This window comes from Balaenoptera physalus, assembly GCF_965194825.1.
Source record: "Balaenoptera physalus genome assembly, chromosome: 5".
NCBI classification, from domain to species: domain Eukaryota; kingdom Metazoa; phylum Chordata; class Mammalia; order Artiodactyla; family Balaenopteridae; genus Balaenoptera; species Balaenoptera physalus.
In genome coordinates, this window is record NC_138884.1 from 85159835 (window position 1) to 85186576 (window position 26742).

General features: G+C 43.4%; 1 protein-coding gene across 16 annotated transcripts in view; it reads left to right on the forward strand.

Moving 5' to 3' along the window:
• APBB2 (amyloid beta precursor protein binding family B member 2) overlaps window positions 1-26742 on the forward strand; it is a 363347-nt gene that overhangs the window by 292564 nt on the left and 44041 nt on the right. For all 16 annotated transcript variants that reach the window (XM_082464206.1, XM_082464207.1, XM_082464202.1 and 13 more), the window contains one exon: window positions 2081-2208. In XM_082464206.1, the coding sequence (XP_082320332.1) occupies window positions 2081-2208 (128 nt within the window). The remainder of the gene's footprint in view (window positions 1-2080; window positions 2209-26742) is intronic.

Here is a 26742-nt window from a genome sequence, read left to right on the forward strand (position 1 = left end):
TTTGCCTCTATTATCCTTTCACTGTGTTACCTTTCCAATACCCAGGCCTATTTCTCCCACCAAGTTATCCATCTGTCTTCTCTCTCCTTCATTCAAAATGCTGTTCTACCAAAGGCATAGATCTCAGCTAGGATTTAGAAGGACGGCTGGCGTAATCTATACTGCTGTGTGAGAGACTAATGAATACCACCAGGTATTTAGAAGAGCTAAGTAAGATTCTAAAGGAATCTCCAATTGGCACGATTCCAGCAGGAAAGAAAGCTTTGGATGGGCCAGCAGTGCCTGAAAATCTGCTATGCCTTCCCACCTAGTTAGCCCCCGCTAGGTCATTCCTGTTTTCCTCAGTTCTTTCCTCTTCTTCTGAAACGATAAATTCTTCAAGCAGTGTTTCTAGTTCATAGTATATAAAGTACAGCTCAGTGTTTAGGGTTATGAGCTGTGACTTTTTGCCATGCCTCACCACGCACAGCACAACTCCTTAAAGTTTTGTTGAACGGCTGACTGAAAATAAAGTCATGACTTTCAGATGAGTGTCCCATCTTTAGATGACACCTGCATAAGTATTGGTCGTTTGGGTTACAAAAACCAATTAGCAAGACTTTACAGTGGTCAACCAGGAGTTGCTGAGTGTTCATGAGAAAAGGGAAGGGGCACATACAGGAAGACACGAGTGTGCCTGATGAACTCAACAGAAGCCACGGTGCATTTTCATTCAGGGATAGTCCACACTCAGCCAACCATTCTCACTTCAGATGACCAGCTGGCAGCTGTCACTGGTTCTGTCCAGTAATACAATGACTGTCAACAGAGGTAGTTGACAAAGATGGCCTATTGTGTGGACCAGTTGTGGTTTCTAAGCTGAATCAACCCAAAAGAAATGCACCACCCAGCTCAGTGCGGGGTGGGGGGATGATTTCAGCTCATCCTGGATTTCATCTGTAGACGCTTGGCTTAGACATTGACCAGCAGAGGCACTGAAACACCCATGTCTGCCACGTCGGCAGCAGAGCTTGTGTTCACTCTGAGAACCTTTGATGGGGACCTACAATATCGTTCTCAAAAACCAGACCAAGGAGCATCTGTCCTGCTTTGGATTTGAAGATCTGCCAGGAAGCCTCACTGTGCTGCCTTGCTAGACCTCCCTAGCGTCCACGCCACAGCATCTGGGCTGCCCATGACCTTCAGTGGACAGTTTAATAATTTCTTAAAATTATGCCTGAGGTTTTGCAAGGGGAGTGAAGTCGGATGGCCTAGCATTCCTACCCTCAAAGAGCCAAGATGTGGGGAGACAGGAGACCAAAACCTGAAAACCTGAAGCGTGATGCAAGAAACCTCAGCCTCCCCCGTGTTGGTATCACAACAGCACACGCGCAGCTAAAGGCCTCGTGGCTTCCGTGTTAGACCGTGAGCAGTTTACTTAACCTATGAGCCTCAGTTTTCCCATCCGCTAATCACAGATAATAAAACCAAGCTCTGAGGCAAGTTAGAGCACTCATGAGCCAAGGAACCTGAAGCCTGTGGCATAATATCTGAGATGTGATAAAGTCACTTCAGCGTTAGCTATTGTAGCACCGAGAAGTGTCACAAAGCTGTGCCTGCTATTTACCAGCCAGATCACACAGATAAGAAGTGGTGTAAAAGTTGAGAAGAGACAGACATCGTTGTGGACCTGGGAAGGGCGTCAAGGGGATGCCTGGTAGGGTCTGGCCAGAGGGGAAGGAATGGGGACAGAGGGGTTATGAGAGGATGACAGACTTGGAGTCAGTAAGAGACCAGATTCTCCAGGGAACCCGACATTAGCCTTTTTTCTTAGAGTAAAGATTCAAAGTGTAAATAATTAAAAATGAGAGCCAGCTAGAAAGCAGGCTAGGGATTTGGAGAAGGAGAGGGAAATTGGGCATGTGAGGGGAAGATGAAAGATTTATGAATATTTTAATCAGGAGGGGATGTTTCTCTCTTAGGAGAACAAATTACAGGGGTGAATTTTTGATCGTTGAACCGACACCCCCAGGTAGCCACAGACATCCCGAGGACGTGTGGTTTTGCGAGGAAGGTAACCTGTCTTCTCGTTGACTCCCAGGGGAAGGACATGTACCTGGTCCTGGAGAACGACACGCTGAGCCTGGTGGACCCCATGGACCACAGTGCGCTCCACACGCAGCCCATCGCCAGCATCCGTGTGTGGGGCGTGGGCCGCGACAACGGCCGGTGAGTGCCCCGGGCCGGCGCTGTCCTTTGTCACCTCACCCGGTGCCCCAGTTTTAGCTTAACCCTGAAGCGGGGCCTCACTGTTACTGCATGTTGCTGAATATGAAACTTGACAGTAGACTCTCTATAGAAATGTGTAAAAACTTAAAGCACATCTCTATCCCTGCCTCGTCAACTCTCCAAGCTCCTTCTGTTCCTTATTTCTGTACCTCAAACCTTTTGTCAACTCTGGATCCTGCCTCTGATTCCATGTATTTCTCCCCCCCTCCCCCCACTCATCCTCATTCATCTAAGTTCCCTACTCATCCAGGCTTTCTGAACTCCCACCTTTTTTTTTTTTTGTCTTCTCTGCAGTCTGTTTTAAAGTTGAGTCTCAGCTATTTCAGATGCTCTGCTATTGGTATTTTCTTTGTAGAGAGCTTGTTGGAAGGGAGAGGTTGTACAGCCTTTAATCACATGCTTTATTATTTTTTTAAATTTGTTTTATTGATGTATAGTTGATTTATAATGTGTTAATTTCTGCTGTACAGCAAAATTCACACTGTACAGTATAACTACAGGGATTCAGTTATGCATAGATATACATATTCTTTTCCATGATGGTTTATCATAGGATACTGAATATAGTTCCCCGTGTTATACAGTAGGACCTTGTTGTTTATCCAAATCGCAAGCTTTAGATCATTAACTCATGCTGATAAGGAGCTTCTGGGGTTTGAAGTTGGCTGAACTCTTTTAACGTTTGAAATGTCTGGTCATACCAAAGTTCCGCTCAATGTGTATTTTTGTGAAATTCTACTGAATATTTATCATTGCCAGCAAGTACTTCTTAATAGATGTGTTGTGAATTTTTTGCTCTCCAGAGTGACTGGAAACAAGGAAGTTCTGATTTTCAAGTACATATTCTAACTAATAAAGTAACAGTAATCACAGGCATCATACTTTGATACTTTATTAAGTAATTGGGCTACATGAAGTGCATCTAACTCTTGAATTAAATTAATCTTTGTCAACTCTCGAGGTATACCCGAGGATCTCCTAGCATTTAGGGACAAGCTATAGGATGATTATTTATTGCTCTGTTGAAAAGGGGCAAGAGCATTGCAGAAGCTGCTGAAAATCCCAGACGACAGAGAGACTGCTTCCCTGGGGTGGCTCCATTCCTGGGCATCCTGGTTTATTGGGTCATGGGGTCCTCTAGGTGGCTCTGCCTTGGCTTCGCCATCCTTTGTCTCCCAAAGATGGGCAGTAGTGGATTTGATAGTTTTTTGATTCAGTTCCAAGTCCTAAGCCTGAAAGGAAAGTGGTTAAGCATTCATCAAAGAACAAGCAAAAATTTCTGCTGGAATCACAGGTGAGAAACGGTCTGCAAAAGAGAGAGCTGCAATGTCCTCTTATGGCTGATTGGATAAACCTTCATGGGAGCACAGTTGTGTCTTTGAGCTTGTGTAACAGTGATGAACGGTGACAGCTGGACCAGGTGCTTTGGGGGGAAATGAGTGGATAGATTATGCATCCACACCTGTCATTCAGTTGCTTAGCAGAGCTGGAGCACTGGAGTTGATGCATTGGCATGAATTGATTAATTTTACAGAGGAAAATACCTGACGATGTTCATGCATCATTAAAAACATTTAGCCTCGATGGAAGAGTGTCAGATACTTGATCCTTCCCTACTTCCTGTCCTCCAAGTTTGTTTTTAAGACAGGAGCCAAGGTGAAGATCATTATATACATGTACAACTGGATGGGGTTGTGTTTTTTTTGTTTTGTTTTGTTTTGTTTTAATTAATTTCTTATTTATTTATTTTTGTCTGTGTTGGGTCTCCGTTTCTGTGCGAGGGCTTTCTCTAGTTGCGGCAAGCGGGGGCCACTCTTCATCGCAGTGCGCGGGCCTCTCACTATCGTGGCCTCTCTTGTTGCGGAGCACAGGCTCCAGACGCGCAGGCTCAGTAGTTGTGGCTCACGGGCCTAGTTGCTCCGCGGCATGTGGGATCTTCCCAGACCAGGGCTCGAACCTGTGTCCCCTGCATTGGCAGGCAGATTCTCAACCACTGGGCCACGAGGGAAGCCCCCGAGGGGTTGTGTTTTTTTAAGGTTAGCTTGTGAGTGGATTTCATCGATGAGGTTTTCAGTTCACCCCAACTCTTTAAAGTAAGGCCAAATGCTCTTTGTTCAGGGAGAAAATATGATTCAAATTCCAGTTGACAAAATTATTCAAGCCCTGAGCTTAGTTTCTCTCATCTGTGAAATGCGGGTGATAATAAGGACTACAAAGCACGTGTATATATGTGCCTCTGTGTGTATAGTAATTGGCCCACTGATGGGGGATGTGGAAAATGCTTAATGAATGTTAGCTGTTGATTCGTTAAGGCAACATCCACTAGCAGAGACAGCTAATTACATGGCTTCCTTTCAAAGACAGGGAGGATGAGGGAGGGGTCAGACCTCAGGGAGGTTTCGAGGACAGTTTATCATTGATAACAGAGGGCAAGAGGCTGTTTCAGACACTGAGTTCAGTTGTCCTACAAAGCAGGAAGAACCACTCCCCTTGCCACCCAGTGATATCAGTGTAAATTAGGTTACCTTGCCTTGATTATGTTTTTGAAATGTGGGCTGAGTTACTCATGTTTTTTAAACCATTTCTTATTCTTGCTCAATGTTAACAGATAAGTGTAATTTAGAAATAGACTGAGGGTTCTGCATCAGCTGTCAGGACCTCAGAAAAGCTCATGTAGTGGTTGGGGGCCCTTGAGCTAGATTGCTTTTGAAACAGTAAATAAAAAAGTGTGTTTGTCAGTGAAAGGTTGTATTTCTCCCATTGGACCCCTGAGTTTTCATTCTCTAAAAGAAGGCCTTTGTGTTCCTGCTTTTTTTTTTTAATACTTTCTTTTGCTCTTGATTCCTTTTTTTTTTTTTTTTCCTTACAGCAATTTACAAGAGCAAATTCAATTTGTAATGCTGCAAAGGAAAGGAGTTTACACTTTGCATGAATAAAACATAAAAGCGTTTCATTTTGCTTGAGAAAATGAGTCCATTTCACATTCTCTTTTGTAACCTCCCTTGCCGAGAAAATGGAATCTCTTAGGGAATTTCTTGATGTGGTTAAAATGAATATGAAAAGTATGTATACCAGAGGCTTGAAGGGCACAGTCTGTTGAAATTCGGAGTGCTTCACTGAGCCATGTAATTTCAGGATTTATAAAGTTGTTTTGGGTTTAGCATTTTCTTAAGGCTTTCAAGTGGATTTGATGTGCTCTGAAGAAATTCCTTAGGGAGTAAGTTTACTTTGGGTGAGGGGGTGATCCAGCTGTGACACACCCCACCGATCCCTCAGGTTGATTTGGAGAAGCCTCTCATTATGAATGGCTGAGAAGTCGCCATCGCATCAGACGTTGGTTCTCTGCGGGGTGCTGGTGGTTGCAGGACTGGACTGAAGTTTTTGTCTTGTTCTTGAGAAGTCACGCCTGCCTTTATTATGGCATTTCTTGGAGCCCGTGTGCATTACTGCCAGGCAAAGGGAGGGCTCCCTCCTCCTACTGGGGTTCCTTTTGATCACAGTGAGGTAAATGTCAAGGCTCCCAGAGACGGGACTGGTGAAAGGGGTTTCATGAGCCTTGTCTTTCCAGTCCAAGGCAGCGCCAGGGAGCACCCAGACTGACCTGCTCTGCTTCCACCCCTGTGGGAAGGAGGCCCTGGGTTGTAGAACTGGCATTTTTGCCCCCAGTGACTGGGGCAGGTGACCACAGTGCCACCTCTCATCTTGTCTCTACGGACCTGCGGGCTGCCCTTCCAAGGATGGGGTGGGAGGGATTTCACAGCAATTTCAGGGGCCGTGCTAATGCGGCCACAGCTCTCCTATTCATTCATTCGGCCCTGGGAAGCAGCACTCTCCTTATTCTTTTAAAGAGATATCAATGGCAAGCAGACATAACTTCTGAACATAGGAGACCTTAAACTGGGACTTTCCTTGCCTCTTGTGACAGGTAAGGGAAGGGGCACATAGATCCTTCTGTACGTTGCCAATAGGCAATAGAATCTGCTAATCCTGTCTGTTTCCCATGAGAAAGGAAAGTGGGTGGATGGTACAGTCCAGGGTTTCAGACCCCATAAGTGGGATTTCCCAGGTCCGTGTACCGTGGAGCACTAATCAGGTCAAATCTTCACAGGCTTCCCTTGAAAGGAAAAAAAAGAGGGATCTAGGGTCAGTTGGGAAAGTGGGTTAAACCGAGTGCATCAGGCCCCTTTGCTTTGGACCCTCTGGGAGGTTCTCCCGTCCTGATGTGGAATGGAACCCTTTTCTTCATGGAAATGCAATCTCATGGAACACACTTGGGGAAACGCTGCTCTGGTCAGTAAACTCATTAATTTAAATTAGTGGCAACACTAGATTGCTGTTTTTGTCTTTAGGAAAAATTGGAATTCCTTGTAATAAATAACCATTATAAGTGGAGACCCCACTGGGCCTGCTCTAATGAAGGTAAAATTCCTTTATAATTAAAAGCAGCCATCACAGCCATTGTGCACGAGCGCTTTTTAAAAAGCACTTTCTTGTGCAGGTTAAATGTTGACCCTGTGATACTGTTTGTGCTTATAGTTTGTATAGCAGAATTTCTCTTCTGAGGTGGTGTTTTATGTGTCTCTTTTCTGCTTTTGATGAACAATTTTTAATAAAATCTTACTGTGTGATAGATTATTCATAAATTTCCAATTGTTTATCGTTTTTTTTTTTTTTTAAAGTAAACATTCTTTTCTCCTTTTATTTATTGATTGATTGATTGATTGATTGATTGGGCTGTGTTGGGTCTTCGTTTCTGTGCCAGGGCTTCCTCTAGCTGCGGCAAGCGGGGGTCACTCCTCATCGCGGTGCGCGGGCCTCTCACTATCGCGGCCTCTCTTGTTTCGGAGCACAGGCTCCAGACGCGCAGGCTCAGTAATTGTGGCTCACGGGCCTAGTTGCTCCGCGGCATGTGGGATCTTCCCGGACCAGGGCTCGAACCCGTGTCCCCTGCATTGGCAGGCAGATCCTCAACCACTGCGCCACCAGGGAAGCCCTGTTTATCTTTTTTAAAAAAAATAAATTTATTTATTTATTTATTTATGGCTGTGTTGGGGCTTCGTGTCTGTGCGAGGGCTTTCTCTAGTTGCGGCGAGCGGGGGCCACTCTTCATCGCACTGCGCGGGCCTCTCATTGTCGCGGCCTCTCCTGTTGTGGAGCACAGGCTCTACACGCGCAGGCTCAGTAGTTGTGGCTCACGGGCCTAGTCGCTCCACGGCATGTGGGATCTTCCCAGACCAGGGCTCGAACCCGCGTCAACTGCACTGGCAGGCAGATTCCCAACCACTGTGCCACCAGGGAAGCCCCCCAATTGTTTATCTTTGACTTAACTGTTTTATCTGGTTAAGATCTCAGGAATTTTTATCTAAATAACGTAGTAAGTCTCAAGTGCACTGAATATTTTTTTCGTTTTCTCTTCTCTTGGGATATTCCCAACTGGTTTTATCCACCAAGCCCCTGGTTTTAAGTTGCTTTAGAAGTCTACTGCCACACATAGTTCATGCTTTTGTTTTCCTGCCAGTGTTGTCCTGTGTTGATTCTTTTGAAAAAACTGCTTAATTTTGGACTGGGGTTGGGGGGTGCATGGGCATCCTGGCTGTAATACTGAGGTTAGTCAGAATATGCAAAACTGTAACTTGTAGGCTTTTAAATGTAAAAGGTGGTTTCGTAACCACTGTCTTTCAACCTCTTTATTTTAGAGATTAACTGAGGACAGAAGGGGATAATTTGCCTTAAGTGACCCATCTAGTTGTGACAGGGCAAAGACAGACTCCTGGAATTTTCCTCTGTCCAAATAGGAGCTCCTCTGTTAATCTGACAAGAGATAATGGATGGTCTCAAATAACCTGGGGTCAGCAGGGAGACGGAGAACTCTGCACTCGAGGCCTGGTCTCTTTCCTTGGGGAGATGAAACCACAGGTGTGAATTAAAAGCAGAGGTTGACAAAATATGGCCCCGAGCTGAAAATGGTTTTTCCATCTTTAATGGGTTGTTTTAAAAAGGAAAAAATGGGCTTCCCTGGTGGCACAGTGGTTAAGAATCCGCCTGCCAATGCAGGCGACATGGGTTCGAGCCCTGATCTGGGAAGATCCCACATGCCGCAGAGCAACGAAGCCCATGAGCCACAACTACTGAAGCCCGCGTGCCTAGAGCCTGTGCTCCACAACAAGAGAAGCCACTGCAATGAGAAACCCGCGCACCACAACGAAGAGTAGCCCCTGCTCGCTGCAACTACAGAAAGCCCGTGTGCAGCAACGAAGACCCAACACAGCCAAAAATAAATAAAAATAAAATAAATCTATTAAAAAAAAATTTTTAAAGGAAGGAAAAAAAGAATAGGGGACCCAAATGTGGAGGACCCAGTATGGCCTGGTTCTTTCCAGAAAGAGCATTTACAGTAACATGCATTCAGAATAGAATGAGGCAGTCATTGTGGCTTCTGTAGGAAGTCTGTGGAAAAGGCAAGTCCTGTTCTGCCATCCTTCCAGTGTTTTCCTAGTCTGACCAGCCAGGGGACTTGTCTGTAAGTTGAAGGGGACCTGGAACTTGCACACGTAACATTATGCCCACATTCTGTTCATATCCCTTTGGCCACATGCAGCTGCAAGGGATTCTGGGAAATGGAGTCTCTAGCTGGGCCAACAATTGCCAAGTTAATACCGCTATTAAAAAAGATGAGGTGAAACAACTAGCCTGTGACACAGTCTGAAAAGGAATCACCTCAGTGTTCCCAGCCTGTGACCTATTGTTTCCTGTGCCAGTTATTAAGCTGCTGTCCCTCAGCTCCAAACCCACCCTTCTCTGCTTGCTTTGTGAGACTGGAGCTGGGACTCTGCAAAAACGTTTCTGCTTCTCCAGTTTGCTGCTCGTTAGACTCTGACTAGAGGGGGCTGCAAGGCTGGAGGAAGAAGGAACTTGCTTCCTGTGTCTGAGCATCCTCCTAGAACAACTTCTTCATCCCGCTGCATCAGTTCTGACGCACTTTTCCCAGCACCCACAGAAATGCAGAACCGTTCATCATTCCCCTTCTTCAGAGCCACCAGTGCCACTGGCTGGGGTGCCCTCTTTAAAGGTCTGGGTCCCGACCCTGCTTCAAGTCTAGAGACACCAGCCCAGCGGCACCACCTCCTCGGTGTCAGAGGTTTTGCACCATGGGGCTTCTCCAAGCTTCTAGGTTTTGGTAATTCCAACCTCTGCCCTTTGTTCTCTCCACCCTCCAGGTCACAGCCCCCTCTTGCAATTGCTGCCTCCATGATAACTTCTTCCTATTCCCTTTTTAGTTTTGTAGTTACAGGTCTTTAAATGATCTTCTTTCTGTCCCAGTAACTGGTGTGGTTCCTGTCTCCTGCCTGCACGCTCCCGAGTTGACCCTTAAATGGAATTAGCACTGACTAAAGGAGGCAGCATGAGGGCGTGCCTGCCCTGAGGAGGGCATTCGGGAGAGCAAGTGAGTGGAGCTGTTCTGTATTATGTTCAGCTTTGCACACTGTGGTGACACAACAGCATGTGTGCCAAGGAGACGTCCTTTCTAAATTGGTGGAAGTTGCCAGTGATAAAGGGCAGTTCTGTTTTAGGTGACAGGGTTTTAGAAATAGTGGGCCTCTTGGTTTGTTTTTTTTTTAATGTTTTCAATATCCACATTTTTTTAAATAAATTTATTTATTTATTTTTGGCTGCATTGGGTCTTTGTTGCCGTATGCGGGCTTTTCTCTAGTTGCGGCGAGCGGGGGCTACTCTTCGTTGCAGTGCACGGGCTTCTCATTGCGGTGGCTTCTCTTGTTGCGGAGCACGGGCTCTAGGCACGTGGGCTTCAGTAGTTGTGGCACATGGGCTCAGTAGTTGTGGCTCGCGGGCTCTAGAGCGCAGGCTCGGTAGTTGTGGCGCATGGGCTTATTTGCTCCGTGGCATGTGGGATCTTCCCAGACCAGGGCTCGAACCCGTGTCCCCTGCATTGGCAGGCAGATTCTTAACCACTGCACCACCAGGGAAGTTCCGGGCCACTTGGGTTTTGATCTAATTGAAAGTTATCTCGATTTTCCCTTTGCCACTGTTTCTTTTCCTAGGAGTGATGGAGGGAGGTGGGTCTTCACAGGGAGGATGGAGAGCTTCCTAATGACATGTAGTCAGAGGGTTCTCTGAGCCAGCTGGTAATGAAAGATTGATGGAATCCCAAGATCTGATAAAAGTTTAATCTAAGGTATATGCTGCCTTGCCTCAGGGAGAAAAGTCTTCAGGGAGAGAGCAGTAATTCTCTCCCTATGCTCCAGTATTATCTTGACCTCTAGAACTAATTTCTTTTTAATATAGACACATGATAAGCAGAGGCACCAGGATTTACTTGACCATTCTGCTGACTTACACCGTACTTATATTTTATCTCTATAGAAGTGGCCTTCTTGCCTTCTATTAATCATGCTGGGATGCCTGCTAATACTTTCAATCTAGAATAACCTTTAAGGAAAGACATTGTAAGTGATTGTCGAAGAAAAGTTTCCCTCAGAGGAATGCCTTGAGAGTGTCTTCAAGCCAATCCTTCCTTAGTGGATATATGAAGACAACAGTTTCTTCTGAGGAACGCACCCTGTGTTTTGATAACCGGTTCAGTGCATAGTCCATTGTTTCTCATAAGCATGTTTCAGCACCAGGCGGTGTAGCGTGGGAGCTTGAGATTGTCGTGTCAACAGCAAAAAATTCTGGTGATGATCCCTGAGCACCTTCCATCTCACGCTTCCCCTGAGTCCCAAGCCAGGTGAGGGATGGCCCATTCTGGATGTGACATGAGGGTGGTCCATCACACCAGGCTCCAGTGATTCTCTGTCAGTCTTGAAAGTACTGCGATCTTCTTGGAACACTTAGAGCCTTCCGAAACCAGAAGTAAGAGTAGTGTCAGCGGAGAAGAAGCCTAATGACCCACGCAGACATGGATTCGTGTCTTAGAGAGCAGCAAAAGTTGTAACTATTGTAACCCAAAGCGTCACTTGGTCACTTGGCCTGTCGTATATACTCAACAAATGATTAGGTGTTTGATAAATCGCTAAAAGCCTTATGTTATCGCAGATGAATGGACAGTCACTGTTTTTCGTACACAGATTATCACCTTGAACTCTTTTACTTAAATGTAATCGTCTGAGATTTGGGACTTCCTGGTGAATCCAATGATTGAGAGCATAATGCAGCTCCTCCGATTCGTTTCACTCACAGAACACTTCTGACACCAAATGTGTCGGTTTTCCACACCAAGCAACTCGCCAGGTCTCTGCCGACAGCAACTGGGTGTCCCACAGTTTAATTCCATTCTGACACTGACTACCAGAAGTTAGCCCAGACCCCTCCCCACCCAGGTTAAGGGCTCAGTCCCTGCAAGACTGCCCTCACTTCAGATGCCAGTCACAAGTCCAGGCCACCCCTGCATCTGCCTGAGAGCAGCTATAAATCAGAGGTTCCCATGGAGGTTTCTCCTTAGGTTCAATGATTTGCCATAACGGTTCACAGAACTCAGGAAAACACTTTACTTACTGTTACCAGTTTCTTATAAAGGATACAAATGAACAGCCAGATGAGGAAGCACAAAGGGTGAGGTCCAGAAGGGTTATCAGCTTCTGTCCCCGTGGAGTTTGGGGTATGTCACCCTCCTGGCACCTGGATGTGTTCACCGACCCCCGACCCCCGAAGCTCTCTTGACCCCGTTGTTCAGGGTTTTTACGGAGATTGCATTACATAGGCTGACTGATTAAATCATTGGCTGTTGGTGACTAGCTCAATCTCCAGCCCTTCTCCCTTCCCTGGAGGTTAGGGTGAGACTGTAAGTTCCAACCCTTTAATCACAACCTGGTCTTTCTGGGAGCAGCCCTCACGCTGAAGCTATGTAAGGGTCCCCAGACATCTCATTCATGTGCAAAAAGGTACTCTTGTCGTTCTGGAGAGTCCAAGGGTTTTAAAAGCTCTTGTGTCCGGAACCAGGGTCTAAGACCAAATATTGTAACAGAAGATGCTCGTACCACTCAGGAAATTACAAGGGTCTTGGAAGCTTTGTGTCAGGAATCATGGACGAAAACCAAATATATATTTCTTATTATATTATAATATCATGGTGCACAGTTGGTTACTGGAGAAGATGAATTTGAGAACATCGGTTGGAACTCAGGGAGTCTCACCACATATAATTATGTCAAGTTTTTGAGAGCCAGGTTGGTCAAGAGAAGGAATACTGGTATAGGAATCCCACCATGTGCAATTTAATCATGCTTCTTCCCTGGCACTGGTGTTGGGGACTTAGTGTCCCAGCCTCTCCATCTGCAGTGGGGATTTTTGCTGGGATGGCACAAATGTGAAGGTGCTTTCATAGAACTGTCAGGCATTGTCCCCAGGGGCAATACTTTTATTAAGAATGTAATATTTCCTTGAAACATTACCCTGGGTCAACTGTAAGAGATTATAAAAATCAGGAGAAATTTTAAAACATGGGAGGTTCGCATTATTTTGTCTTTGACTTTAAATATCTAAAACTCTTTCGTTATTGGTTCCCTGTGAGTCCTGACTGATGACATGATGCCCCTTCAAAGGCCAACACTGATGTTTAGAACCTCCCCTCTCCCTGCCCCAACCAAGTGGCTTAGTGTGTTTCTAACCCTCTTATTAAACCAGACTTGGTGCTTATGTATCACAGCTGTGAATTAAAGCCTGGCAATGAGTTGTGTATGCAGGAGTTATTTTTTTAATAGAGAAAAGCGAGAATTTATGAAAATTATCCTGTAATGAGTTTTCAGTCCGGTCACTTGGAATCCAAGACTTCCTGCTGCTGTCATACCTGTCTGTGTCAGCATGGGCTGTACCAGCTCCCACTGAGGGCCACGTTTCTCTTCTCCTCCAGCTCGCTGGCCTCTCTCCTTCAGCAAGAGGACAACTGAGTTATGTTCCCTGTTTTCCCTCTTAGCGGCACACAACCTTTGGGCTCCAGTACCAGCTGCCCTGTTTCTTTATTATAACTTCAACTGGGAATTCTTCTTTTCTAGGCAGCTCCCAAAGAGTGCCCTGGGGAACTGCTCTTTAGAAAAGTAAAGAAGAGAAAGGAAATCAAAAACAAGAATTAAGAAATTAAAGTCAGAGTCCTCAGGCAAGGACTCAATTTCTGAGGGTAAAAAAGTCCTGGGAGCAGAATCAGGCAGGCATTGTCGCAGTGGCCAGAGATTGGAAATACCAAATCAGGCTTGGGGCCAAATGAAAAATATGTGAACCAAGGAGTTCATTTTCAGTGGAAAGGGTAAATCTCTCTAAACCCAGGAAGAATCATTTAGATTATAAATAAAGGAACACAGAGTGGGTGACAGACTGGATCTGGTGCCATTCGCATATCCAGAGAAGTTGGATGGTAGGGGGAGTAAGAAATAAAACGTAGAAAATTTTGTCATTCTACCTGATATTTTACACCAGAAACACGTCCAAGGGCAAGGAGTGTTTGAAAGTACTTGAGTGGGATGGGCTGGGGTTAGGGATGCCCAGTTACAGGCTCTGAAGGAGTCCGGGGTTGGGGGAGGCTGAGTACAGGGCTTGCTGACGTGGCACACAGAACGGTCAAGTAATGCGGCAGGGGGCTGGCCATGAGTAGAAAGGGCCAACCAGATGAGGACTGCCTTTCTCTACGCAGGCAGTGCCTTGTGCTTCTAATTGCTTCTCTAGGCCGAGTCATCTCCCCTGTCTTGCCAAGTCTGCCTCTTTGGGTGAGTGGCTCCAGCTCTGTTTTCAAAGGCTCCTTTTTACCTGCACAGAGCACCCTGGCCCATTGGAGATCCGCATTCAGGTCGGGCTCACGCGCCCGGGCCCCGTACCCTGAGTCGCCCAGCCCAGAATCGGGCAGGTCATGATAGAAAGGAGGGTCCCTTTGTAACTGGAAAATTGTTTGTGGCTCCTGCCTGTTCATCTCTAAATCCTTTCTTGCCACCCGCTAAAGGAGAACTCCCAAGTATCAATTTATTGGAAACAAAGCCAGAAAAATCTAAGTCTCAGTCTGTAGCCCAGTAGAACCAAATGTTTCAAGGAGGGCACCGAAACCAGGTCGGTCCCAGGAGACAAACTAAATAGAGAACGACAGCCTATGGGATAAGTTTCGCAGGAATTTTACATACAGCACCAGTAGAGGCACCAGTATCATTTCTTTGATTACCAAATCTGTGAAATAGATACTTAGTTCAGATCAAAAGTGTCTGATTCTCCCTGGCCCTGACCCCTCAGCAGCCCTCCCACCCCATCTGCCTTTGGACATAATTGGAATGGGGATTGGGATAAGGATATAAGAGGGCACAAATCACTCCTAAATCTGTAAGCATCTGTCTGAACTCCAACGAGTTCAGCTGCCTCATGAAAGAAGCTTCTCTCCTTACTGCGAACCACAAGGCCGTAGATAGTCGTGTGTGCGTGGCGCCTGCTTGGCTAACCTATGGCCAGGCCACCTTTGCCCTTAGTCCAGTGTGGGTCATGGTTCTGCCATCTAGGCAGCTACACAGTCAACAACTTGGGGGTCCTCTTACCCCCACCACGTGTAGGGAGCGGTCAGACCCTAATGCTTTGGCCTCTTAATACTTAAGTCAGCTGCCCCTGCCCAGGCTCCTCCACCTCCCGTCCAGTATGGTGGCCAAGTGCACATGCCCAGCTGCACTGGCTTGTGCCCTTGCCCCGCACTGCCCTTTCCTGCCTGCTCATTTTCTAAACTCTCCTGGTGAGACCTTTATGTTTCCTTGGATGGAACTGACTATTATTCCCTCCTCTGGGGCACAGCCAGAGCCTGTGGGAACTTACACCCCAGCACCTCTGAAGGAAGAAGCTTTATTTAACTTGATTATTATATGTGTGTATGTACCCACGTGAAAATTAATTTTGCCCGGACAGTTAATAGATTTTTAAAAATTTGTGTGTGAACGCCCACGTTCTTTAGAGTCATCTATTTTTCTGTGTCATTGGCTTTCAAGCTGTTTTGTCCTAACCTGTAAGAAATACAGTTTATGGCATGACCTAGTTTTTCCCCCTCCCGCCTCTCTCTCTTTCCTTGACTCACACAAAAGTTTTACACGACAGTACTTATATTCGCAATGTGTTCTGTTCCTTGATTTGTTTCTTTGCTACACTCTGTTCTATTTAACTTTCAGAACGCTGTTTGTGACCACTAATTGATTATAGTTTGAATAACACTGATCTTTGGTTAACTTTTCCAAAAAGTTTTTGAACTGAACACTCTACCAGCTTAATACCTGGTGTTTAAATTTAAAAAGATTCCACAGACAAATAAAGTTAGGGAACGTCCTGCTCTCAGAGAGCCCCGAATACACAGCTTAGCTGTTGAAGGCTCTAAGCTGTCCTGCACTTAAAACTTGGTGAGCATAAAACACATTAATTGCTTCCTACCAATGAACTTCAGGGAATCAGTGGCGTTTCTGGAGCCCGCCAGATTAGAAAACACTGAACTACACTGATCTAGGGGTTCTGAATGATGACTCTATATCACAGTCTGTTATCACAGATCTCTATTTTTAGATGTTCCTTTGCCTAGCACTCCACCCCCCATGCCTGCACGGAAGAGTGTGGTATTCTCACAAGCATAGCTTTCAGTACAGTCAGTGAATTCTCAGAGAATTTGGCCTACGGTGAAAATTGCGTACTTTGTCACCTTTCCCTTTTTGCCAGGAAGTTTCGTGTTAAATCAAACCCTCAATTGCCGTAATAATAATAGACTGAACTATATGACTGCCTTTTTTGTGGATCAGAAATGGTTGAATGTGGTTCAAATTAATATTTAGCCTAACTGATTTATAGACTCACTTCTTCCTTCCATCTGGTTTCAAATTTTACTTTTCTAATTTAAGAGCGTGATAGAATGTGTGCCTTTCATTGTAAACTATTTAATTCTTTTGGGAAGCAAATGGGATATAAATTTTAATAAGTAAACAGAGTCCAGCTGTAACGCCCCATTAACCAATAGAGTGTTTAAAATACAGATTTTTTTTCTGATTTCCCTATTATTCAATAATTGGTAAATGCTATGCATTTCACAATGAGGAGTATTTTGAGTGTTTTTTTTCCCCCTGTACAATCCCTGGGTGGCTTTAAGAACAGCAAATTTTAAAATATATCTTTGCAGACAATTAATATTTATTGACTAATCCAAATGATATTTGTGGCTTTCTCCATGAATTAGAGAATAATAGTGTCGCAGAAATCACCTCAGCCCTCAAGGTACTTGCTTTACCAGACTAGTTTTCTCCACCACCAGGGATCTCATTACAAAGATAAACAGCAATTACTAAAAGCATTACGTCTAATGGATGGTGTGGAATTTCTTAATATATTTCCCCCGCAAATTTGGTGGCCTGGAGTAATTGTCTGTGCCCCTTTATTGCCTAGAGGAAATATTTTGATTTATCTCTATATAGCTTCTAGCTTGAGTTGCTTTGGGTTTTGTTGTTGTTGTTCGACTTAGGAGAAACTGTAGAAGATATTTATTAAGAAAGATAAAACCTAATCCTATTCATTAAATTCACTAAGTCAAGGGTTGAAATAAAAGGGAGAGAAATTTTTTTAAAATAAAAGATAAGGTTTTAATATGTCTATACTGTACGAATTAGAGTGCTTCTTTAAAAAAAAAAGAAGAGAAGATGGTGTATATCTTAAGTCTTTAAATCTTGGGTCACTTTTAATCATAATGTTGTTAATCATTGTCTTATGCCTTGAAATCATGCTGTTAGAACAGATTATAGCACAGAGGTATGTTAATAAGGGCAGGAGGAGAACAGAAATGGCTGTCATCATCCGGAAGGGGCACCATCTTTTTTTTTTTTTAAGCTTTACAATTTAACCATAATTGTACCTGTGTATTTTTAAATGATCTATCAAGGTGGCTTTCATCATGCCCAAGGCCATATCGTCCTTATTCCTCCCTTGAAGTGTCAAGCTGTGGAATTTCTTTTCTCCCTCCTTCTTCCTCTCTTGTATGGTCCCATCTGTCTCTCTGGAAACTTAGTAGACACCCATGTATTAAGTCCCCAATATGTGTCAGCCACTATGCTTGGCACCAAGGATATAGCTCTGAACAAGCACTTCATGGTTCCTGCCTTCATGGGCAGTACTAAGTGGAATAGTAATAGGAAGTAATTAAATGAGTTCTTAAGTCCCATGAAGCACTTTGTAATATAACTACCAAGCCCTATACAAGTTTTAGATGACATTGTTGTCCTTATGACTTAGGGTCCCACCTTTTCTGTTAGCCTTTCTGTCACCATTTGCATCAGTCAGCACTGGCTAGGTTATGCTTCAGTAACAACCAAAAGACTCAGTAACAGTCCTCATTCTACTAAATGTCCATGGCATGTTGGCTGGAGGTACTGCTCCTTGTCGTATTGTCCTCATTCTGTGTCCAAGGCAGACGATACAGTCACTATTTAGACTAGAGTATTGCCAGCCATGGTATCAGGAGGAAAAGATGCATTGACTCTTTTTTTTTTAATTTATTTTTGGCTGCGTTGGGTCTTCATTGCTGCACGTGGGCTTTCTCTGGTTGCGGCGAGTGAGGGCTACTTTTCGATGCGGTGTGTGGGCTTCTCATTGCAGTGGCTTCTCTCGTTGCGGAGCACGAGCTCTAGGCGCGCGGGCTTCAGTAGTTATGACATGTGGGCTCAGTAGTTGCGGCTCACGGGCTCTAGAGCACAGGCTCAGTAGTTGTGGCACACATGCTTAGTTGCTCCATGGCATGTGGGATCTTCCTGGACCAGGGCTCGGACCCGTGTCCCCTGCATTGGCAGGCAGATTCTTAACCACTGTGCCACTAGGGAAGTCCTGCACTGACTCTTAAAATTTCTGCCTGGGAACAACACTTAACACTTTTGTTCACATTTCACTGGCCAAAGCAAAGTTACATGACCAAACCTGACTTCAGGGGATGGGGAGATATACTTCCCTAGGAAGGGGACTGGATATTCACATCACTGCAGTACCCTATGATCTCTTTTATGTCCGTAGTCATGTAGATCTTAGTGGCACTTAATGTTTCAACCTTGTGTTGTTACTTAATGTTGTAAATGTGTATGTGTCCCCAGTTAGATTGTAAATTCCCTGATAGCCAGCACCATGTTTTTATAAATTTATTTATTTATTTTATTTTTATTTTTGGCTGTGTTGGTTCTTCGTTTCTGTGCGAGGGCTGTCTCTAGTTGCGGCGAGCGGGGGCCACTCTTCATCACGGTGCGTGGGCCTCTCACTATCACGGCCTCTCTTGTTGCGGAGCACAGGCTCCAGACGCGCAAGCTCAGTAGTTGTGGCTCACGGGGCCAGTTGCTCCGCGGCATGTGGGATCTTCCCAGACCAGGGCTCAAACCCGTGTCCCCTGCATTGGCAGGAGGATTCTCAACCACTGCACCACCAGGGAAGCCCCAGCACCATGTTTTTATATACTTCCTTGTATGTAACTCAGCATGATGCTGTCCTTATATTAGGTGCTTAAAAATGCTTTTAATTGTATGAAGGAGAGAAGGGAGAATAATCAGAACTCTTTCCATGTTTTAATATAATGCTTTATAGTTTAAGGCTCTGTGTACACTATCTCCTTTAATCTTTTCAGGGACCAAAGGACATAGTATTATACCTTTAACAGATCAGGAAAATGAGTCCCAGAACTTGCACGTGACTTGCTTAGTGTTGCACCAGAAAAAAAGTGATTGAGCTATATCTGAAACCATGAATTCTAAATCCTGGGCCAGTGGTTTTTCCTACTCCTTAGTTGTTAATATGATCACCCCAGTTTTTTTTTTACTTGTGCTGAGGATCACACAGGGGAAGGGAGAAGGAAGCTTCAGAAAAAGAGTTGAAAGCTCCTAACCAGGATAGGGGTATATCTCCTGGTGTTTGGGTCATAGCAAAGCTGGAGGCCACACAGCAAAACTCCCAGCTTGAATTCAGCAGGTCAGTGTCTTAGTTTATCTAAGGTTGCTGTAACAAATTATCACAAATTTGCTGGCTTAAAACTACAGAAATTTGTTCTCTCACAGTCTGGAGGCCAGTAGTTCAACATCCATTAAGCCAAAATCAAGATGTGGGCAGGGTCCCACTCCGTCCAGAAGCCTGGGGAAGAATCAATTCCTTGCCTCTACTTCCAGCTTTTGGTTGCTGCTGGCGTTCTCTGGTTGTGCCATTCTTTGGCTCCTCCCATTTATTTTTCTTAGTGAATCTAAAAATACACAATGTTTATTAAATAATGAATCATCCTTTCCTAGAAGGGTTATTTCATTTCACGGATGAGCAGTTTATTGCCAGAGCACTACGTCTTCCTCCAAAATGATGTATAATGTGATTTGGTACCTACATTTTTAGACACTTGAATGTTTTTTCTCTCTGCCAGTTAAGCTTGAAGGTAATGTAGTGCGTATTCATTTGCATTTTGTTCCTTTCAAGAAATACAGATGTGCATAGTGGGGTGACCTCATATTTTTCCATTTCTAAAGTAGTATATAGAACCTGATGTGTTAGTGTACGTGAATTCCAATAAATTTTAGTATTTACTAAATATTAGTATTTAGTGATAAGTACCATAGGTAATAAGCCTTCACAACATTAAGGCTATGAAGAAAAGTAAACAGTTATGTAATTGGCAAGGAAACTAACGCAAAAGTTTAAAGAAAGAAATACCAAAGCCAATTTTTTTCTCAAATGCTTTTGTGGTTTTACATACTTCATTGTCTGCCTTCAGAATCTAAAATTCTAGCCTAGTTTGTTTATAAAGCTGTCCCTTTAGACATTTGCCTTATTTTTAGGAAATGTTTATGCTAATGCTAGGTTAGTAAGTAGGGGTTACTCACCATCTTGGCTCTCATGACATGAAGGGCCTGAAATGCTGGGTGGAGAAGAGCCAGGAAACTAGATCCAGGCTTGGGCGAGGGGTTCTGTGATCTGTTAGTCACGTCTGCCATGGCCATGGAGTAGGACATAGGCATGACACAGCATGAGCATTGAACAAGTAATTATTGGAATTATTGGAATTATTACTTCATCTAGGCCCTTACACAGTTGGCTTGCCCCAGAGTCATTGGTTAACAATAACTTTGATACAGGAAAGGTAAAAACTGAAAAAAAAAAAAAGGGGGGAGTCAAATATTGAATACTCTCAGTACTTACCCATCATGTCTGAAATTTGGTGATTTCTTGATGGATATCTATTGAAGGAAGAAAGGAAGGAGAGAATGGTTCTAGAGTGCTGTGACCATGCATGCAATGGGAAAACTTGTTTTCAGTACCTGATTGTGAATCAGGCGGGCTCTGAGTTTGTAGCAGTTCCTGGCATGGAGCAGTTTGCAGTGCTCAAAAGGACCAAGAAAACCCCGTACATTCATTGGTGGTAAAACAGCATAAATACGGTGTTTGAATATTAAATCTTTAAAACATTTGCATTGTCTAACAACAGACACACAGTGCTGGCAACAATGTGGTCTTTTGTTTTTGTTTGCCACACCACCGGAAGGAATAAAACGGATTTTTAAGATTTGAATCCCAGCCCTGCCACCAAGTATTTATGTGTCGCTGGGCAAGTTATGTAACCCCCTCAGTACCTCTGTTTCCTCATCAGAGAATTACATTGCCTACCACCTAGGAGTAACTGGGTTACTCTTGGAAAGAGCCGAGAACAGCGTCTGGCACATACGTAGTGAGAGCCCTGGTCCTTTTGCCCTCAGTTCCATTCCCGTCCTCCCCTGCTGGCCTCTGCCCCCACAGGCTGTGTTTCCGGCCTCTGCCTGGGTTCGGCCACTGGAAGCGGCGAAAGCAGGAGGAAGGGAAGCCATGGTCCCTCTCCCCGCTCCTTGCCTCCAGGCTGTGTCTGCTCAGGGCTCCAGCCTCCTCTGCGCAGGCCGCCACGGCTGTGGCTCTGCTGGGTAGCCCCCACCTCCTTGGGCCCTTCAGCTTCCTGCTGTGGCTGATCTCTGAGTGCCTCCCTGTCTCCTGTTTGCTTTTCAGCTCTTCCATCACCCATGTCACCAGTTCCATTAAATTCCCTCTGCTTCAGATATTTAGAGCCGTTGTTGTGTTCATCATCGTGCCCCGACCGATAGACTATGTCAACATTTACTGTCATTATTCTTGTTCCTGTTGCTCTTGTCATCATTGTTTCGTACACCTCAGAGGAAACTCTGGAGGAAACTGAGACTTTAGGAGGTGAAGTGAGTTAACCGGGATGCCACAGCTGGTGGGTGACAGGCTCCAGCATGAAACCCTTTTCACTCAATCTCTCCTTCTACGTATGGAGCCTTTGAATGGGCTGGTATCTTCGACTCTCATTAGTCTGAATTTACAGTGTATGTCTTGCCTAAGGGCCCCCTTCCTTTTTGACTCCCACATACTGGAAGATGCGGCTACATGACGCGTGCTGAGGAACAGCCGTCCTCACGGCCAGTGACTGCTTTTGGGGTCATGCATCACCAAGTTGGAACTGACCTCAGTCCTCATGGGGTTCCACCACAGTGTGGGGTGGGGTGTTGTAAGATCATTGATCACAGGCAACAGAAATTTGATTTGAGTGATCTTAAGCAAAAGACGATTTAGGTGTCTTCTGGAACCCTGAGGCAGGGGGATGGCCAAGAGGACAGAACAGGGTCTGAAATAGTATCAGGATCACTTCTATCTTTCACCTCTATTCTTGGCTCTGTTCTCATCTCTGCTTCTTAGTTCTTATGGTAGAAAATGACCCCGTACATTTCTTTTCCAGCCAGTCTTGGAGTGTAGTCTCTCAATTTTAAATTCCTAAGGGAAGAGACTCATACCCAGCATAGACCAGGTGCCCATCCTGGTCAGACTGACCGGCCAGGTCACTTCATACGGGATGTCACCTGGGGGCCTGCTGCTGCCACATAGGTTGGGGTGGTGTGGTGTTTTACGGAAAAGGGGATCACAGGTGTGCACTAGAGAGCCCATTTCAAGATTTCTAACAGCCTAATTCATAACCATGGGAAGCACAACTGCCATATCTGGGTGCCCACCATCCACCAGAGGCAGTGCTAATCACATTATATCTGGTTTTGTTTGTTTTGTTTTTTTTAATTTTAATTCTTAATAACAGCATTAGGAGGCAGGTTTTATTATTTGCATTTTGTAGGTGAGGAGAGGGCAAAGGGAAAACTACGCATTTGTGCAGAATAAGCAGGCCAACTAAAATGGTAAGGGTCTTTGCTTCTGGCGGGAATGAAAATACATCACCTCAGAGTGGCAACATTGGTTAGCTCATGCTGATCAGAAGTTATGAGTAGTGGCTAAGTATACCTTTGATTAACAGAGAAAAGTGGCATAGGGACAAATCAAACTAGCTTGTTATTTGTTTAAGAAATATATTTTAAAATAAGAGGTCCTTGGCGGTTAAAATAATAAAATGGCTCATTGGTGGTTACAAGGACCAATTTGGTCCAACTCCTACTCTTTGAAAATAAGGAATTTTGCTTGAGGTAAGTAATTTAGCTCTTTTGTGGGAAGTTCCTTCAACTTCTAAGATGATTCAGAGTTTGGAGTTACTGATGCAGTCTTCTGACTGTATCAGGAGTGTTTAAATATACATTTTCCACTCAGTTAATAAGTCATGAATTCATTTAAATTTATCATCAGTGCACTCAGAAGTCATCAAAGTAGACTTTGAGCTGTGAGCATTTGCTTCTCTCCTTCTGGTTAATCCTGACACATCTCACATGTCATTGTTTTCCAAAATTCTAAAAATGGGAACACTTACTGTTAAAATTGATGATTAGATTGTTTTGTTCTTAAAGAAAAATTATGAACTTGCTTAAATGATATAGTCTCCTCTCTTTCCATCAAAAAATTTTCTACATGAGTGGAGAAAGTGGAATGTACAGCCTAATAGCCAGTGGTACTCAAATTTGAGTACTCATCAGAATGAGCTGTAGGTCTCTGTAAACACAAGGATGGCTGAGTCCCATCCTCAAAAGTTTCTGATTCAGTAGCAACAAGTTCCCAAGTGAGGCTAATTTCATCCACGGACCACACTTAGAAAACCACTGCTCTAGGTTGAAGAGAGAATTTGCTGAGAATAGGCATAGTGCTTTCAGTTTTGTGGCTTTAAGAGAAAGTGATGGGGGTGGCAGATTTAAATGATTAGTCTGCTCAGTCAGAAGGCTCCACTCTTTGCTAGGAACTCAACTTGGATTACATGAGTTTCCTTTCTTTAGGGGGAAAGATAATACACAGAGGAGGATTTACTATTATGATAATGAAGCTTAAAATTTAGGGCCCCTTTCAAGGCCCTGGGGAGGGGGCCTATTGATAAGTGCACATGGTTTTTGTAAAATTTGCAAAAGGAAGATATTTTTGTATTCATTTTCTTAAAGAAGTCCCCAGAAAGTGTCTAAGCTTTCGTTCCCATAAAACCTGAGTCAACTCTGATAATTAATGAATATAATTAACTGATATGTATACAAGGAATAGAGTTTGTAACAAAGAGCAGTTTTTTGTAGGTTAAACAATCTCTAAAAGTGTCAGTAATAAGGGTAAGTGGGGACATCATCTCAGAGGACATGTGAACGTTGTGTGGAACTTACTTTAATTGAAAGAGTTCAATGGAGCATTAAGCAGATGAAAATCCAAGGTGATCTTAGCTTGTCTACTAACTGATCAGCTTGCTGTGTATGCTGTATTTTATTTATTACATTTTATTTATTTGTGATGAGAGCAGAAGATTTGGAGAAACGAGATAGGTTCCAGTTCTGGCTTCACCTCTTATAAATAAGTTCACTCATTCTTTCTGAGCCTATTTTGTCTGTAAAGGGAGATGGTGATAATAATAATAGCCGACTTAATAGGGCTAATGGGATTCTGTAATGAAATGATTGATATGAGCAGACATTTGTTCACACCTGAAGATATAAAATGCTACACAAATGTTAGTAATTTGTAGCTCTACAATGCTATACAAATAGTACACTAATAATTCATATTAATTGAATGATTAAATGGGCCATTCTGTTGGGTCAAGAGTCAGCAACCTTCTTCTATAAAAGGCCAGACTATAAATACATTAGGTTGTATGGGTCGTTCTGTCTCTGTCTCAACTACTGAACTTTGCCACTGTTAGGCAAAAGTAACCGTAGACGAGATATAAATGAATGGGTGTGGCTGTGTTCCAATAAAGCGTTGTTTATTAAAAACAAGTACACCTATGCTCGATGATGTACCAGAATTGACCCAAAAAGCCACAGTCCTTCCTGATTAGGAGCTTCCAGTTGAGCATGAAGATAAAACAAATATTCGCAATTGTAAATGATGTTTTTATGTAAACTCAACATTGAAGGATCAAAATGCTGGCACATTTTATCTGCTTTACTTTCCATAGGCCCCTGATGTAGCTGGTATCTCTTTGGGGGATGAGCAAAGTGGGGTGAAGGAGGGAGTCAAGTTTAAGAACAGTTAGGGGTCAGAATGCCACCTTGTTTCTTTTTATGCTTCCTGGCTCTGGAAGTGGCAATAACAAGGTGAGCTCCTGTTTAAACTCTTCTCTAGGATTAAGACTCAACAGCAAGCTCCTAAGAATAGAGGTTCGTGACCACCAAGGAAGTAGGTGGTTCTGTTTTGTAATCTCTTAATTATTTTTAAAAGATCACTGAGATTCCCAGATCTGTGAACTTTGGAAAACTAAAATAAACCAAAGGAGTTTTAGGAAACCCATTAAAAGACAATTGCCTATACATCTTAAAAGGGAAGTTAATCATGAACCATAAATAAAGTTGCTTTAAACATTCACATACAAGTTTTTGTGAGAATATAAGTTTTCACTTCTTTTGGGTAAATACCTAGGAGTGAGATTGCTGGGTTGCATGGTAATGGCATGCTTAATTTTATAAGAAACTGCCAAACTGCTTTTTGAAGTAACTGTACCATTTTGTATCCCCACCATCAGTGTCAGGGAGTTCTAGTTGCTCAGCATCCCCACCAGTGCTTGGTATTGCCAAGTTTTTGTTTGTTTGTGGGCTTTTGTTATTTTAGCATTCTAAAATGTGTGAAGTGGTAACTCATAGTTTTAATCTGCATTTTTCTAACAAATAATTATATGGATTATCTTTTATGTGCTTATGAAAACCTTCTGGTTTTCTCTGGTTTTGTCTTCTCTGACGAAGTGTATGTCTAAATTTTTTGCCCATTTAAAAAAATTGGGTTGTTTGTTTTCTTATTATCAGTTTTATTCATAATTGCCCCAAACTGGAAACAACACAAATACCCATCAACTGGTAGATCAATAAACAAACAATGGTATATCCATACATGAAATTCTCAACAATAAAAAGGAGTGAACCACTGATACACTCAACAATTGTGCTAAGTCCAGCCTCACTCTAATATCAAAATCAAACAAAGATACCACAAAAGAAGAAAATTGCAAGCCAATATCACTGATAAACATAGATGCAAAAATCCTCAACAAATTATTAGCAAACCAAATTCAACAATACATTAAAAGGATCATACACCATGATCAAGTGGGATTTGTCCAAGGGATGCAAGGATGGTTCAGTATCTGCAAATCAATCAATGTGATATACCACATTAACAAACTGAGGAATAGAAATCATATGATCATCTCAATAGATGCAGAAAAAGCTTTTGACAAAATTCAACATCAGTTTATGATAAAAACTCTTCAGAAAGTGGGCATAGAGGGAACATACCTCAACATAACAAAGGCTATAGATGGCAAGCCCACAGCTAACATCATACTCAACAGTGAAAAGCTGAAAGCATGTCCTCTAAGGTCAGGAACAAGAGAAGGATGCCCACTCATGCCACTTTTATTCAACATAGTATGGGAAGTCCTAGCCACAGCAATTGGACAAGAAAAAGAAATAAAAGGAATCCAAATTAGAAAGAAAGAAGTAAAACTCACTGTTTGCAGATGACATGATACTATGCATAGAAAATCCTAAAGACGCCACCAGATACCTGCTAGAGTTTATCAATGAATTTGGTAAAGTTGCAGGATACAAAATTAATATACAGAAATCTGTTGCATTTCTATACACTAACAACAAACTATCAGAAAGAGGAATAAAGAAAACAACCCCTCTTACAGTCACATCAAAAAATATAAAATATCTAGGAATAAATCTGACTAAGGAGGCAGAAGACCTGTATTTGGAAAACAGTAAGACACTGATGAAAGAAATTGAAGACAACACAAACAAATAGAAAGGTATACTGTGTTCATGGATTGGAAGACTAATATTGTTAAAATGACTATTCTACCCAAGGCAAATACAGATTCAGTGCAATACCTATGAAAATACCAGTGGCATTTTTCACAGAACTAGGACAAATAATTCTAAAATTTATATGGAAACACAAAAGACGTTTAATAGCCAAAACAATCTTGAGAGAGAAGAACAAAGCTGGAAATATCATGCTCCCTAGTTTCAAACTGTACTACAAAGCTACAGTAATCAAAACAGTACTGGCACAAAA